The 17022-nt window shown below is 49.3% G+C and overlaps 1 protein-coding gene across 31 annotated transcripts in view; it reads right to left on the bottom strand.

Moving 5' to 3' along the window:
- The window catches only part of CDK18 (cyclin dependent kinase 18), a 173452-nt gene that overhangs the window by 16794 nt on the left and 139636 nt on the right, over positions 1 to 17022 (bottom strand). For all 31 annotated transcript variants that reach the window (XM_039533361.1, XM_039533364.1, XM_039533376.1 and 28 more), the window contains 6 exons: positions 7741 to 7886; positions 7413 to 7538; positions 3995 to 4051; positions 2732 to 2846; positions 1663 to 1757; positions 596 to 658 (listed from right to left, as the gene is read on the bottom strand). In XM_039533361.1, coding sequence (XP_039389295.1) covers positions 596 to 658; positions 1663 to 1757; positions 2732 to 2846; positions 3995 to 4051; positions 7413 to 7538; positions 7741 to 7886 — 602 coding nt within the window. The remainder of the gene's footprint in view (positions 1 to 595; positions 659 to 1662; positions 1758 to 2731; positions 2847 to 3994; positions 4052 to 7412; positions 7539 to 7740; positions 7887 to 17022) is intronic.

The raw sequence follows: 17022 nt of genomic DNA, 5'->3' as shown, positions 1-17022 counted from the left end.
AGGGAGGGCCTGAAATAGAGGGGAATGGAGGGATGCAAGGAGCTCTTGGTGTGTGCAGTCAGCTCGGTCTCCAGAAGTTATGAAGTATGCCCCCCTCCCCACAGTGTAGCTGCATTCAGTTCTTAACTAAGTCAGTTTCCTCATTTGCCACGAGACTAACACCAAACACCCCACTGTGCTAGGAGCTGGACAAGGGGCGGAGTCTCTGTCTTGGGAACTTTCTAAAAACCGTTGACAAGGTCCTGCAATAAGATGCAAGGAAGGAAATGAAATCACCCTCGCACGAATGGTAATACAGACAACTAGTTAAGCTATTTATCAATGTTTGAGAAAAGGGGGTGAACAGGGTTTGCAGATGACACCAATTTATTCAGGTTAGTCCAGGCCAGAGAAAATGATGAGGAACTTCAGAGGCGTCTAACAAGTACCCGATAATGCACAGTGGATGGGATCATCTGAATAATCTGAGTGTGAATGTCTGAGTCCCCAACAACTGCAATGCACCTTGGGTCAGTTCCTTGGGTCTTCAACATGGCCACCACAGAGCATCCCCTGAGAGTCTGTAAACCCCTTCCGCAAGATAGTGGTCTCATACCTTCACATTGTGCACGTTCATCAGGTTCCCGCAGTTATCCAGATATTGCTTTAGGTCATTGTCCTGCAACGACAAGCACGTCCCGAAGGAACCTTCTAAGTGACCATGAATAACTGTGTGCCCAGCAAGCTACTGACAACACATGGCGATGGTCAAGCTGTTGGTGCACGAGCTGAGCATGGTGAGTGAGCTTTGACAAAGGCTCGATGGCTAAATCCCAGATAATTTTAACACGGGGCCTTTTTCACAGATTTTCCTGAAGCCTTTTTCACAGATTTACAGAAGTTATGGTCAGAAAGAACCATTACGATCGTCCCAAACCCTCCCCGAAGTGGCTCGGGGGAATGGGTGGAGATGGAGGGCTAGGAAAACTCATTTCAAACAAATGAACAGGCTTGATGCAGCAATCGCTGGGTGAAATTCTATGGCCCATGTTACACAGGAGCTCAGAGCAGACAATTGTTATTAGAAGTGAATAAATATTTTGTTAATTAAAAAATATGGAGTGAAATCTCTGATTGCACATATTGAAGAGACCAGGCCTATCTATCAAATGTTAATATTGTGTGGGTGTTGTAATGATGCTCAGGCTGCAATATGGTAACTCCCTGGTACACAGAGCGATCTGATGTCTATATTCCTGCATAATGTCTCTTTAACCAAAAGCTCATTGTTGTAATGGTGATTGTTTTGTTTCTGTTATTTACATGGCAAGGATTTATAAACCCGTCAATGCTTCCTAAATAAACAGATAGTAACGTAAAAAGATCAGGGAAATATCTGATTAAATTACTGTGAAATGTTCCCTTTTTTGACCTAGTACAAAGCAGGTCAGGGAATTCTCCAAGTGTGGAAATTTTCAGAATTTTGAAAAACACAAACAAATTTTGTTCCCCATGATTCCCCCGGCCTTTTTTTTTTTTTTGCAACCAGCACTTCTCATCACTCCATGAACCATTTCCGTGGCTGGAATGAGCCCCCATCCCTCCCACAGCAGGGGAAAGGCTGGGTGTCCAGACTGCCCCAGCACAGAACCAAGCGCCCAGGCAAGCAGCCCTTGGACTCACCAGGTACTCGAAGACAAGGGTGAGGGAGCGCTCAGTGTGGATGAAATCATGGAGGGTCACAATATTTGCATGTTTCAGGTTCTTCAGCAGGGAAACTGCAAGGCAAGGAGAAGGCAGCGTTAGCCATGAGGGCCCATTGTCGGCATACTTTGTCTTAAGGGGTGGCAGCCTGCCCGGCAGCTGGTTGGTCCCAATATCTGATCCTCATGGACTGGGTCAGTGTTTTGCAAATGGAAGAGTCAGTCCTTCAGGACTGAGTGGGTTTGGATTGGCTGGCTGAGCTGCCCATCCAGCCCTAAGGCAAAGCTGATTCACTACTAACTTTCTATTGCAGGCATCATCCCCCTTTTCACACAGTCAGGGGGGCTCCCTGGAAGCAGCCGGCATGTCCCAGCAGCTCCTGACCTAGGTGGAGGAGCCAGGGGGCTCTGCGCGCTGTCCCCTCTTGAAGATGTCGTCCGCACAGTTCCCATTGGCTGCAGTTCCCGGCCAATGGGAGCTGCCGAGGTGGAGCTCATGGCGGGGGCAGTGCGCGGACCCCCCCTGGCATTTCACCCCCTTAGGAGCTGCAGGGACACATGGAGTTGGGTAGGGAGCCTGCCAGCCCCGCCAACACTTCCTGCCCCAGCACCAGCAGGGGTCCCAGGCCATGCACCACCGCCCAGACCCCCATAGCACCAGCAGGGGTCCCGGGCCACTCCTCAGCACCCGCGGCACCCCCAGACCGCCTCCCAGAGCACCTGCGCCCCCCCCCACCCAAGATTTAGTCAGGGGTATATAGTACAAGTCATGGACAGGTCACAGGCCGTGAATTTTTGTTTACTGCTCGTGACCTGTCCATGACTTTTACTAAAAATACCTGTAGCCTTAACTATGGGCTCATTTGAATCATAGAAGTATAGGGTTAGAAGGGATCTTGAGAAGGCATCAAACCCAGCCCCCTGTGCTGAGGCAGGGCCATCTGCTAAGCGGATATAAATTGCTACCATTTATAATCATGAGTCCCAGAGCTGCGGTTCATCCCGGTGTGTGATGCCTTTTAGCACAAAAAGTATCTACTGCCCCTTACCCTCCCTTATAGCTGTGCAGGGTGCCCCTTCTTCATGCTCCAGACGGATCTCCTTCAGAGCGACCAGGTTCCCAGTTAGCTTGCTGCGCCCCTTGAAGACAGTGGCGTAGGTGCCCTGTGAGAAAGAGACAGAGAAATGCAGCTCATGAACTTACACTTGGATGGCATGGAGCAGGGCTGCTATGGGGAGCTGGGATCTGACACCCTGCATGTACCACAAACCAACGTCCATGGAAGCATTTTATCACTGGATGGAAGGGATTGAAAAACAAGGGCAGGATAATTTTACAACCACTGGTGACAATGCAGCTGTGTACACTGGCTAAATCCCTCTCCAGTGGCTGGTTCACATAGAATGTAATAACCCACTAGTGCTACCACCTAATGGAGTTGCTCCTTTAACTCAAGTGGGAGAGACCTATGCTGCCGGACCAAGCTATCTTCCCTGCTGACGAAAGGTGGTTGGGATTGTTACATAAATTAAGATATTAATAGGAATCAATGTCATATTTCAGTAACCCAGAGGATCAGGTGGCAATTTCCCCTCCTGTAAATACAGTATTATGTTGCACAATTTAATACCTTTTGTAAACCCAGAATTTTGGGAGGGAAGTCTGTTTTGGGCTTAAACCCTGAAGGCCAGATTTTTCAAGACTGGAGCTCAGACGGCAAAGACAATCCTGCATTTAAAGTAGTCATCTAAGCACCCAGTTAACCTTTTGCCAATAAAACCAAGGGCTTTGTGGGTGCATTTTAGGCACCATTCTTTAAAAATGGTCCTGTAAGAGTTTAGTTTGAGAGGGTGGGAATGATCTACTGGCATGAGAACAAGCCTGGGTAACATGAACATCTGAGTTCTACTCCAGCTCCTACACCAATTCCCTCCGTAGCCTTAGGCAAATCACTTAACCTCTCTGCCCCTGTAAAATGAAGACAACACTTAGCTATCCCAGAAGGAAGCGGGGATTGTACAGAGTGTTTGTAAATTGCTTTGAAGATAAAAAGCCTGATCCAAAGCCCATGAAAGTCAACTTCAAGATTTCTGTCAGCTTCAGTGGTCTTTCGATCGGGCCCAAAAGAACTCTGTAAGTGCTATGTTTGAGTACTTCTTGTTACTTATAATTAACACTGGGCCAGGACCAAACCCCGAGGTCCAAAACTGCCCATACGCTGAGGAAGCCTGGCTCCAGGTCTGTCCTTCGCAGCTTGGGCTCTGCTCTGAACTTCATCTACAACCTTGAGTTGCTTTCACATTCTTCTTACCTCCCCCAGTTTTTCCAATTTAACATAGGTTTCCAGCTTCCCAAATCCGATGTCTGACTGCAAAGAAAAGGGAAGAACATCAGCAGGAAACATCCTTCTCTAGGAAAGATTAGCCCCGCGGCTGAAGGTCACATCAAGGAGGCTGGGCAGTATGAGCTTTGGGGGGAGATAAATCAAGGCAGGTGTTCGCATGCAGCAGTTCTAGATATACAACGTCTATTGCTATCTGCAGGGGACAGCAGCCAGCCAGCCACTCAATCACAGGGAAACCAAAAGTGGTTGCTTAAAGGAAACAAATGATACCTGCTTTCTCCCTCCATGGAACTATGACGCAACCTATTAACTTCATCACTGTGCTAAGTGTCTTCTTCTGCAATGTGACTGTGGATTGCCTTCCACTGCTCCTATCTCTATGATTCCATTATCATTCTGTCCATCTGTCCCTCCTTCACCCATCTTCCTGACATTTGAGCAATTAAGTCTGAATTTAAACATGAGCTTTTTTTTTTTTTTAAATGCAACGATGCCCCTTTCATCAAAGACACCTACCCTGGGCTCACATCAAGTAGGCAGCCCCTTCCTTGTGCTAAAAGTCAATTGCCATGTGTTGATCTTCAGTAGAAAGCTGTTCCTCAATCCCAGGTGCTTTTCAAATCAACCAGGAAAGAGATATTTCCTGTTTGCAATGCTCACTCTTTCAAGTAACACTGAGAGAGACACTATCATAGACACAGCCCCGGCAAGGGTAGTCTTGCGGTTAAGGCCCTGGATGGAGACTCAGGAGATCTGGGTTGAGTTCCTACCACAGACTCTCTGTGTGACAGTCAGCAAGGCTGTTAACCTGTCTGTGCCTCAGTTTCCCAATGGGAAAATGACATGGCCTTTGTCTATTTAGATTTTAAACACTTTGGGGCAGGGACGATCTCTGAGGCCTGGTCTACACTATAACATTAAGTCGACCTAACTACATCGCTCAGGGCTGTGAAAAATTTAGGTCCCCATGTGATGTGGTTAAGCCAATCTAAGCCTCAGTGTACATACTGCTAGGTCGACGAAAGAATCCCATGGATAGGTGTTCCTGTGACATAACTAATATGTCTCTCTCACACACCTGGTATGTGTTACGTACAGGACAGTCACAAACACAACTCTTATCTCAGGGAAGTGCAGTGGCTTTCCACTTTTTGATATGTACCATCATAAGAATGTAAGAACGGCCCTACTGGGTCAGACCAAAGGGCCATTTAGCCCAGTATCCTGTCTTCCGACAGTGGCCAGTGCCAGGTGCCCCAGAGGGAATGAACAGAACAGGTAATCATCCATCCTCTGTCGCTCAGTCCCAGCTTCTGGCAAACAGAGGCTAGGGACACCATTCCTGCCCATCCTGGCTAATAGCCACTGATGGACCTATCCTCCATGATTTATCTTTTTTTAACCCTGTTACGGTCTTGGCCTTCACAACATCCTCTGGCAAGGAGTTCCACAGGTTGACTGTGTGTTGTGTGAAGAAATACTTTCTTTTATTTGTTTTAAACCTGCTGCCTACTAATTTCATTTGGTGACCCCTAGTTCTTGTGTTATGAGAAGAAGTAAACAACACTTCCTTATCTACTTTCTCTACACCAGTCATGATTTTATAGACCTCAATAATATCTCCCCTTAGCTGTCTCTTTTCCAAGCGGGAAAGTCCCAGTTTTATTAATCTCTCCTCATATGGAAGCCGTTCCATACCCCTAATGATTTTTGTTGATTTTTTGAGATGGGGCAACCACATCTGCACACAGTATTCAAGATGTGGGCGTACCATGGATTTATATAGAGGCAACATGATATTTTCTGTCCTATTACCTATCCCTTTCTTAATGATTCCCAGCATTCTGTTCATCGATACAACACATGCCATCTCTCCATCAGTAGGCGGTGCTAGAGAGACAGCTGTCGTTCGACAGAGAGCTCTGGAACAGCGCAGTCACCATCCATGGAGCAGAGAAATAGTTTGTCATATTCTCTCAGAATAAAGAACATCACAGTCGTCTGATTGGAGTTAAACAGGAAAATGGTGTGTGAATTTTAAACCGCTGGCAAGTCCTGGAGACTATTTATCCACAGAGCAGGAATTCAACGGGCTGTAGAAGGGACACAACCCCCCTTACAAGTGGGAACCTGGAGGAACCAACCTATACAGAACACAGGTCAGTCTCTCAGGCCTCTCTGCCATCACTCTCCCCCCTCCACCGCATTTTCCAATCAGCACCTGTCCCACCCACTCATTTCACACAAGCCACGAAAACACAGAGGAGGGAAACTTACAGTCTAGCTGCTGACATGAGATGGATTTGAACTAGCGACTTGTGAGGTCCATAGTGTCAGTAGCACCACTACTACTCCCCTGAACAATCCATCTCCCACAGGAGCAACTACATCAGTCTCTTTACACCCAGCTGGTGGAGATAATAATGTGACTGTTGGAAGGTGAGGGAGGCTGGACATGATCTGAAAGCCTACGAACGGCATACCGCCACGTGGAGAGTTTTACAGAAACACTCATTATTCATTGACAGGATTATTAATATTTATGGCACACTCGCTTCACCCAGGTACATGTTATTCAATAGACACAAGAGACTGCACAGGTCGGCGTGCACTGTCAGTACATCAGCTTACACCATTCTTCCCACTTGAGGCTAGATGTCTGTCAAAGGCTTGCCAAGGCCTTGGACCCAGTGACTGGGCAACACAGAGTGTTTCTGGTGCCTAGGAAGCACGCTGGCGTATTCGTAAATAAGGCACTGTGGTGTCACCGTTGTGCATGCTGATGCTGTGCTATACAGAAAGTGAAACGCCGAAATTAGTACGAAGACTAATTCATTATTTATCGGCGTTCGCATTTTAACTAGGAGCGGCGGCTGCCAGCAGGTGCTTCTTAAATGTCAAGTGATTTTCAGTCCCCATCCTTTCGTTCAAAGAATCAAACCTTAGTGTGGGCACAGGGGAGTGTCCGAATGTGAGGGGAAGGAGTTACACGGCTGGGTGTGGGCACATGTGCAGCAGGGGATTTGAACTCATAGCAGTATGCATGCAGACAGGTGGGGATTTGCACTGCACATGGACATGGGATTTGAACACACAGGTGTGAGCATGTGCATGGTGAGGATTTATGCAAGTGTAGGCACGAATGTGTGATGGTTTATACTTGTGGTTGTGTGAAATAGTGATTTACTTGCATCAGTGTGTACATGTGGGCAGGCAGAGATGTGCATGTGTGGGAACGTGGATGGATGGGCATTCATATGGGAATTTGCACATATGAGTGCATGGGGATTTAAACCCCCATCTGTGAGCAGTGGCATATGTGCATAGTGTGGTGGGCCTGACACAATTCCCCCCAGACCCACACCCCCTGAGCTGTGGGACTCACGAGGGAAGCCCGTCGAGACATCCTGCTGAAGGTCTTGGGGAACTCTGGATTGTCCATCTGCAGCTTCTGCAGGAACTCTGGGGGCAGACGGATGTCCACGGGCAGGGAGAGCCGCTTGCTGACATCCTGCAGACAGGGCCAGCACAGAGTTAGTGTCTAAAGCACCCGACACAGCTGAGAACCTTAAACAGGCATTCAGGGAGCAGTGCCTGACAGCCTACACACTCCCCATGCCCCCACCCCACGTCCTAGACAATTGCCTCCCATCTATGAGAACCACAGGAGCTCCTCCTCCATGCTCCTCCTCCTCACCCAGCCCAGTACTTGCCTCCATGGAGAAGCGGCGCTGGTTGTTCCTTCGGTAGCGCACAGCTGTCGGGGACCGGCCTTCCACCTCCGAGGGGGAAATGGAGGTTGGCTCTGCCCGGAAACCCCTGCCCAGGTGGCCCATCTGCAGGTGCCCTTGTGCCAGGTCTGATGAGAGAGGAAGCAAAGACTGAGTGGATAGACTGGATGGCACCAAAAGGCCACTCTTAATCAATGCATGGGGCAATCACATACCACGGTTGAGTCTGAGTACAGGATAGGGAGCAAGGGGGCTCCTTGACACTGATCCCTGCCCTAACACTGACCCCATCTGTGGCCTTGGGCAAGTCCCTTCACCTCTCTGCAGCTCAGGTTTCCCTTCCGAAACACTGGGCCAACACTGCTACGCCCTCGGGGGAGCTTGCAGGAGTTAATGCGTGTTTGCAAAGTGAATATCAGTGCTAAGGATGTCTACTACCTACAGCACCTCTGCTGTTATGACTGAGGTGGTGCTAAGGGGCCCCAGTCAGGGAGCAGGGCTCCACTGTGCTAGGCACTGTATACACATGGACGGAAAAGACTGCTCCCTGCCCCACAGAGCTTGCAGTCTCAGGGGCAGGCTGTGATAGCCTTTCAGTACTAATTGCTAGTGCTTTACTCCCATTATACAGATGAGGTGAACTGAGGCCCTGGGAGATGAAGTGACTTGCCTGAGGTCCTGCAGCAGGCCACTGGCAGAGCTGGAAATAGAACTGTGGTCTCCTGAGTCCCAGTCCAGTGCTTCATGCGGTAGGCAACACTACTTAGCACCCTACATGGAGCACCACCTGCTTCAGCGAAGCCTACTCTTCACCACGAGCAAGGCTCTCTCTCACCGGCGCTGAGCAGCTTCAGCTCATGTCACAAGCAGTATTGCCATCATTATTCACTCCCAGGGACCTGAACGGTTCTGAGCAAAGGGCCTATGGGATTAAAGGGGGGCAGACAGAGCGCCCTTTCCTGCACCCTAAAACCAGCAGACTCCAGAGGCAGGTACGAGCTTCCCTGCCCCAGCCCGTTACATCTGAGTAGATTACGTAGTCCTGGGAAATGGTCCTAAAACACAACAGCTCTCTTGAAGGCTGAAGAGATGCCGAATAATAACCCTTCTCTTGGGATTACAAGTCTGAAGCATCATCAAGTCCCAGGCGCCATGAAAGGAGCAGGAAATCAGAACAAAATAAGCCACAAAGCTCCCTCAGGACTCCAGTTTTAGGCTTGCACTTAATTTCTCCTCGGTCTGTAATTAACGTCTGGTTGCTAGGAAGCTCTGGAGCGCAGGGACCCAGACCCTGTCTCAGTAAAATGTTTAACGAGTTCAACACAGGTCACCCGAATCCCTGTGAGATGGATTCTCCAAATTCGCAGGGGCATTATTTCCAAGAGAGCCATTCAAAACAAGGCCTCTGCTAATTAGATGTTTCTGAATGAAGTTTGGCTATTTAAAGAGGAGTCAAACCCTCCTGTGAGGATTAGTGGAAGAAATTTGACTCCCTTACAAAAGACTTTCAGCAGACACATGACAATGTCTTCAGGCCCCTCCATGGTGACTGCATGGATACAACACAAGGCGACTGCCTTTGGCACAGACAGCCTTTCACACAAGCCAGTCAGAGACACAGAACTCAGTCGCTGAGGAAACTAAGAGAGGGAGAAGAGAGGGCAAGAAAGGTCTGCACATTAGGTGACAGAGAGTTGATGGGACAGATACCAGGGGGTTCTATTCCCTGCTCTGCCCTTGACCTGCTGTGTGACCAGTTCCCTCTCTGGGTCTCTGCATCCCCTCTAGGCTTTGTCTATTTGGAGTTTACTGTCTTTGAGGCAGGGGCTGTCTCTCACTACGTGCATGTTCAGCACCCTAGCACAATTGGTCCCTGACTTCAGTTCAGGTTCCTAGGTGCTACTGTCATACGATTAACAATAGTAACTTCTCACCCATGTGAGTAATGGGTGCACAAGCCAGCCCCAGCCACAGGGACTGTCACATTTAGCAAGAAAGAGCTGCAAGTGAGCTTGGCATTTTAACAGATCAAGAGGAACGAAGAGGCCAGAAATGGGGGAACTGCTGTTCGGGCTTAAATGCCTGCTTCACAGACACAGCTTCCTTTCTGACCCGGTTCTTGAACTCCTCCAGCAGCAGTGCAGCCCAGCCCAGGCTCTCTAGCAATTTAAGGATCCATTTCTCTCAGCCCAGGAAAATATTACAGCCACAGCCTGTGAAATACACTCATGCCCCTCCTGGCTGGTAAAAGCTAGTGAAGAACAACCTTCTTGTGGTCATGTACCATGGAGGTAAGATCCCCATGCTCGCAATGCTGGACCTCTCTGCAGCCTTTCACACAGTGGAGCACAAGATACTGCTAACCTGTCTATGTGACATGGCAGGAACAGTGGCACCAACTGTTTTTCGGCAGCATAACTCAGAAAGTGGTGACAGGTGACTGCTGCCACCAGGGACTTCACTACTGCTACTGATTTTACCTGGCAGGTGCCCAGATACTACAGGGATGGGCAGCAGCATAAAAGCAATTAAACAGATCCATCGATCAACCTCCTTGACAAGATTTCCCAGGGCCCAGACATGCTTTGCCTTGGTCACTGTTACAGCCTTTGTGGATGGGGCTTAGTTACATCACTCTGGAATAGGCTCAAGGGTTGGTTTCAACAACAGTTGTTAAAAAAAAAAAAATTACCACGTCCCTAGCTTACCCTGCTTTCTTGGGGGTTTCCTTTATTCTTAAGAACAAAGCACATCCCTCAGCCTAAGCTTCCTCCTGAGTTTAGCCCTTCCTTTGTTTTTTTTCCTTGCAGGGCCTCTGTCCCTTCCCTAGTTCTCTCTGCTTTATGAGAGAGACACTCCAAGATTTTTGAATTCCTCGGTTGAAGCTAGTAGGACCCACCTGGTCTGGCTGCTAGTGTGAATCAGCAGAAGAGCTCTGCATTTCTATGCAGGGATCTACTGCCCTCTGACAGTTATCCTTAAGAGCCATTAGTGAATTTCACACCAGGGTTCAGATTCCAAACACCCTCATGTTGAGATCTGGGGTTTTGGCCTGGGCTCACCATTAATACTGATTATTATTACACTGCAATTTACCCTCCGCACAGGATAAATTGTTGATGCTACAAACACCAGGGTCGGTACTGTGGGGAGGGATGAAGAGGCATGGCCCCTAAGAGCACAGAGCACCACAGCATTAGGAAAATGCCATACATCAAGAACAGGCACTGGCAAGCTGCTCCCTCCCCCTGGGAGCTCCACTGGTTGTTTGCAGCATGAGTCAGGGAGACATCTCATGAACTGCCATGGTGTATCAGCCACAAGATCCCTCCCCTGTCAGCCCGGGGAACTAGGAGTGTCCGGAAAGTGTCCTGCCATACAAAGATGCCCTAACTCCCTTTAATATCTTCTTGCTGCTGCCACTGCTACTGGGGGCTGCATGTCACCACAAGGCCCTCTAGCATGGTGCCAAGTGGAACTGAATCACAAATGTTTCTGCAGGGGCCAGGGCTCCACTGAAACGCTCCCTGTGTCTCCACAGGCTGAAGGCAGCTAGCTGCTCCAGGCTGAAAGCCCTTTGCAGGGAGAGTGTCTTGTCAACAGAGGTCATTGGAAAGCATTTGCCTGGCAAGCATTTTGTAATGCAGATGGAACAGGTCCACAACCACTCTGCTACTGCAGCGTAAGGAGAGTGTTTCTCTCTCTCCCTTGTGCTGCATGGCAGGGAAGCTTCACCTGCCAAGGAGTTCTCTGTACCAAGGGATACGGTAAATTGTCCATCATTTGGAGTCTACACTGAGATTGAATGCCTTGCTAAAAGAGATGTCCTACTTCAACCACAAGTTACTGGTCTAGATGCAGGAATTACCAGGTGAAATTCTCTGGTCTGTATTATGCAGGAGGTCAGGCTAGATAATCAAAACAGTCCCTTCTGGCCTTAACATCTAGCAATCTGTAGTTCACAGAAACAGAGCTGGGCCCAAACCCAATGGGGCTTTACCTAACCCCTGTCCCCGATCAGAACGTGTGGCTTGCTCCTAGCACTAGAATGGGCAAAACTAGCACCCCAGATCCAAACGACCCGACATTAGGAGAAGTTAGGCTCTAGATCCAGGTTTCGATTCTAACTGTAGCCAAAGTTTGAAGGAACAGAGGGGAGTTCAGATCTGGGGTTCTAGTTCAGGACCCTCTGTATTAACCCTACTAACTGCTGAATCCACAGGGGATGTAACACTCAAAGTAACAGTGTCCACTCATACATCATAACTCAGCAAGAGAAGGCTAAATGTCAGCAGGGGAGTTCCTGACCAAAATACACTCGGCTCAGCCGCCCGGGGCACGTCCCTCAGCCATCCTCCTGCTGAGACACCACTTCCATTAGCCGAGAGCTGCACAGAAACAGCCCTCTGCTATTGCTAACGTGGATTCACTGCATTGACTTCAATTTACTTGGACAGCTGTGGATGAGCTCACTGCTGGGCATCAGCAAGAGAGCTACATTCGCAGGGCACTGATCAGAGCTGGGGACAGCCAAGACTGGCTTCACTAGCCCATCTCCTGGATGAGATGCAGCAGATGAACGACCCGAAGAGAGGATGGCTAGGGGAAAATGTGGTTCCCTGACATTGCCACTGGTGTAATAAGGGTGCTCAAGGGTTCGAGGGATGTATTTATGTGGCCTGCATGAGATATTCAGGTTCTCCAGGATCCAGGTAAGTTTCTATCCCTCACGGTTGAGAAGAAAACCTTCCAAATGAGAAGCGAGTGTAACGTGACACACTGAAGTCTGCCTGAGTCTGCAGACACCCGATACAATAGCTCTCTGGTGCGTGAGCCGCCCAGCTCCCCATTGATTTCACTAGAGCGGCAACTCTAAATCTCACGACAATGTCAATAGGAACTATTCCCCGGCAGGTCATTTGAGCAGAAGGAATGAGAAAGAAGGTAGGAGGGTGGGAAACTCCTGGGGAGGTGTGAATTGCAGCAGGGAAGAATATGGAAAAGGAAGAGCAGAGAAGACTCAGAGACAGGGGAAGAGGGAGAGAAAGAGAGAAAAGAGGATGGGGAAGGAAGAGAGCAGATTGCAGGAGCATTGGCCTAAAAGGGAGCAGCTTTTCTCATGGGAAGGGGCTGCATGTGACAGCAAAGGACAGCATCATTTAAAATGCAGTTACTTCACAAAGGCTGCATTCCCCCCTTGCTCTCTGTGCAAACCTCCCACTGACATCAGCGAGGGATCTGCCATGGATTGAGCTGAGCGTGAAGTCCTGGATCTGAATCTCAGCCTGCAGATCCCACAATGAAGGATGGAATCTGGCCCTCTTCAAATGCCCCCATACTAGACAAAGCGGGTCACATGCACACAGCCACTCCCTAACTCCTCCACCCCGAGGTGCATGTGCAGCGTGGAAGCGAATTGCAGGCATAGGGAAAGGGGAACCTCCAGCAGGGGGCAGTGTTTGCCTGCTGGGCATTTGCATGCTCGCCGCTCTGCCTGGGTATTGGTTGGAGATGATGTCAGGCTCTGGGTGAGCAAACGTCAAGGCCTGTTTGATTCCACTCTGCTTTTCATGTGGATTACAGTGGGCCCCGACATCCGGAGAATAATGAGGCTGCCTAGGATATCAAAGCAAATTAAAGCGAGACGGCAGACACTGCAGCTGCCTTAGATGAGTTTCTCTCTCTCTCTCTTTTTATAAATACATTTAAACACTGCCTCTGCCAAAACAAGCTTTGATCTCCCAGGGAAAGGAGCCAAAACCCTCTACTGCTTGCCTGAGTTACAACTTTTAATTACCTCACTAAGTGTGAACTCTCCTCTTAAATCTCCATTAAACTTGCAAGGCTGAGCCCCACTCAGATCTTGGATCATTCGGCCTCTTTCCACCCCGCCATACATTGTTCCTTGGGAGGCAAGGCAAAGCAAAGGCCAGGTTTGCCTCTAATTAATGCCACTGCAAAACAGGAGCGACTCAGAATTTGCAATCAGAATGACGGGGCTCTCAGCCATGCGGGTAGCTGCGCTACGCTAACCATCATTGTGACTTACACCAGTGTGGCCTGATTTGTGCCCAGTAAAAGCCCAGGCCCGATTCTGTCCTGCTTTATACCTTGTGTTTCCATTTACAGTGCAATGTGGGGTAAAGCCTGGTAGCCTGTTACACTCATTTTGCACTGGGGTACCTGACTGCACCAGGTGCAGGACAATGGGGAATCAGGCCCCCTCAGTGAAGGTGGGGCCAGAGACTGAAATCCAGGCCTAGTGCTGCAGGAGCTATCTGGATTCATTTCCCATCATATACCCCTGCCCCAGGGAAGAGAAGGCTGTCCAGCAAGGTAATCTCTCTACACTCCAGCCAGCACCCAAGAAGAGAAGAGGGGGCAAGAGGTTTTAACAACACCGTGTTGTGATGTTGCATCAGACTGGGGGAAAAACAAGTGGTGATACTCCTTCAGCTCCTCCCAGAACCCAACTTCCGCAAACCAGGAACACCCGAACGAAATGCTACTCACAGCAGACTGCACTGAACTCTTAGTACGATCATCCCACTCTTTCCTTGCACAAAATGAAAAAGTTACCAAGGCTGGCAGCCACCATTAGGCTTCAGAATTAACATCCCATTGAGGTGAACAGGACCAGTTCAAACCACTGTTAAGAATAGCCTACTTTAATTGAATTATCTCATTAGCACTGACCCCCCCCACTTGGTAAGGCAACTCTCATCTTTTCATGTACTGTGTATATATACCTGCTACTGTATTTTCCACTCCATGCATCTGATGAAGTGGGTTTTAGCCCACGAAAGCTTATGCCCAAATAACTGTGTTAAGTCTCTAAGGTGCCACAAGGATTCCTCGTTGTTTTTTCTCCAAGCTATTGTTTCAGGCTATCTGCAGACCCACTCAGACATCACCTTAGGGTGACCAGATGTCCCGATTTTAGAGGGACATTCCTGATATTTGGGTTTTTTTTTTTAATATGGGCTCCTATTACCCCCCACACCTTGACCCGATTTTTCGCACTTGCCATCTGGTCACCCTACATCACCTGCTCAGCCTACCCTCCATCCACCATGTGAAGATTATCTTCAGAACCATAAGGGCTACAGACTATGTGTTTTTAATTGAAGGCTTAGATTCGGGAGCACAAATTGGCAGTGCCCACAAACTGGCTCACCAATCCAACTCCTGCTTACTTCAATACAAGAGGGCACTGCACTATGACGATGCAATGAATGGATGCTGGTGGCTTTGTACATCACTGTGACTTCCCTGGATGGCGAAGCAGCTCTCCAGACATTAAATTCTGGCATCCACCAATGCACAGCAGCCTAAATATCATGGTACACTAGAAGTATGGAGCTCGGCCGTGAAACATTTGCTAGCCATCAGGGTTGAAGGGTGAACAGATCCTCATTCCAGCTTTCCTCCTATGTGACTGCAATTGAGAGGTATTTGCAGGGTGGCAGGGAGTGTCTCCGGGGAGTGGAGGCAAATGGTGGCAGTCACCATTTAAATGAAATTTTCCAGCTCTTACCCATCCTGATGCCAGCGCAGACACAGCAGGGCTCGGCAAGGAAGCCCAGGCAGAGGCTGCGAACTGGGAAGTTTGATCCTGAAACAAAGCACGTCAAACAAAATCCCACTGAGGGATTCACCTCCAAGGGTAAGTAGCTGGAGAGGGACAGAGCTCACTTAGCCAGAGCATGGGTGTTTTTAACCTCCATAGGCCAGGTCTCCCAAAGAGCTCAGGGCCAGACTTCCCAGTACTTAGCACCCACAGTGGGGGCCGGATTTTCCAAACAATTGGGCGCTCATTTAGGCCCCTAAATCTGGGGAGATTCCCAAGTACTCAGCACCCCCGCCGCTTTCCTTATGATGCTCACGGCTGCATTTTCACTAGAGCTCAGCATGTAACTTGCAGCCAACGCGCTGAGTCCTTTTGAAAATCAGGCCCAAGACGCCTAACCTTGCTCAGGGCTGGTCCAAAGAATAGGGAAGCAAAGCTGTTAGCAGCCTGTCTACACTAGTGCTCCCATTGCTGCAGCAGTGGGGGTTCCACCTGTAAGCCCTAGTCCCTGCGGGCTGAACTACGTGGGTCGCTTTTCAGTTGTTGAGTTAGAGGGCAGGTGCCAGGCGGTCTGCTAGAAAGGAGGTCAGAGCAGATGATCTTGTGGTCTCTTCTGGCTTTAAACTCTCTGGATAGGTCTACACTGCAATACAAGACCTGGGGCGCCGAGTCTCAGAGCGTGGGTCAACTGATAAGTGATACGGCTCATAATAAAGGAAAATGCCACTGTAGAGATGGTAACACCCCCCCTTTAGGCTGCAGCATTCCTTGGTTAAGGGACAGGTTATTGCGCCCCCTCCCCACTGGCAACTCCTACAGAATTTGCCATTCTACCTCTGCTTCTGAGTCTAATCAGTTCCCATAACCTGCTGTCAGCAGCCGCCAAGGCTGGGGAAAATAATTAAATAATTCCCCCGGCCAGCTCCGCAGTGCGATGAAAGGAAAATGATTTCCTGATCCCTGCAATGATTAGCTCTCTCCATGGCGCATGAAATTTGCTTCCCTGCATGTGTTATCCTTGGACACATGTTCACCTGAGGAGATGCCCTGTTTTCAGGCCTGCCACGCAGAATGGGCAGAGAGCGCCCAGGAAGCTCGTTCAGAAACATGGGCAGCAGGAATAGTTAAACTGCACCATACGTGACAGTATCGAAAGGACACACCCGGTAACGGCTGGGCCTGGCCCGCACAGGGGGAAGCTTGGAGGAGTGGCTGAAGCACAAGACCCAACATCAGGATTTCAGGATTCTGGTCCCAGCTCTGCCACTGATTGGCTGCATGACTGTAGGCAAGTCCCTGCTCCGTCCTGTGCTGCAATTTCTCCACCTGTAGAATCGGGGTAATGAGAACGACCTCACAGAAGGCTTAGCGCATCCAGGTTTGTAAAACAGGCTCAGACCGAGGCATTTGCCAATGGTGCAGCTGCATGCAGCCGGTTCTGTTAGTGTCCATGAGCTTCCCAGTCTCCCCCTAGAGAGATGAACTTGGGGAATGAACCCGGCTCGATTCTCTTCCAGAAAAAAGCAAACCGATCTCTTTCCAGCTGAACCCCAACCTGCAGTAAACCATGGCCCCCTCCCTGAGCTAAAGACCGTTGAAATCTGTAGAAAGATGCCCTCTGCCATCAGTGGGCTGTGGCTCAAGCCCACACCGTGCCAGACAGGTTGGTGCATCTGTACGCAGCATTCCCCTGC

This window comes from Mauremys reevesii, linkage group 4 (genome assembly GCF_016161935.1).
Source record: "Mauremys reevesii isolate NIE-2019 linkage group 4, ASM1616193v1, whole genome shotgun sequence".
NCBI lineage: Eukaryota > Metazoa > Chordata > Testudines > Geoemydidae > Mauremys > Mauremys reevesii.
This window is presented reverse-complemented; position numbering and strand designations above follow the sequence as displayed.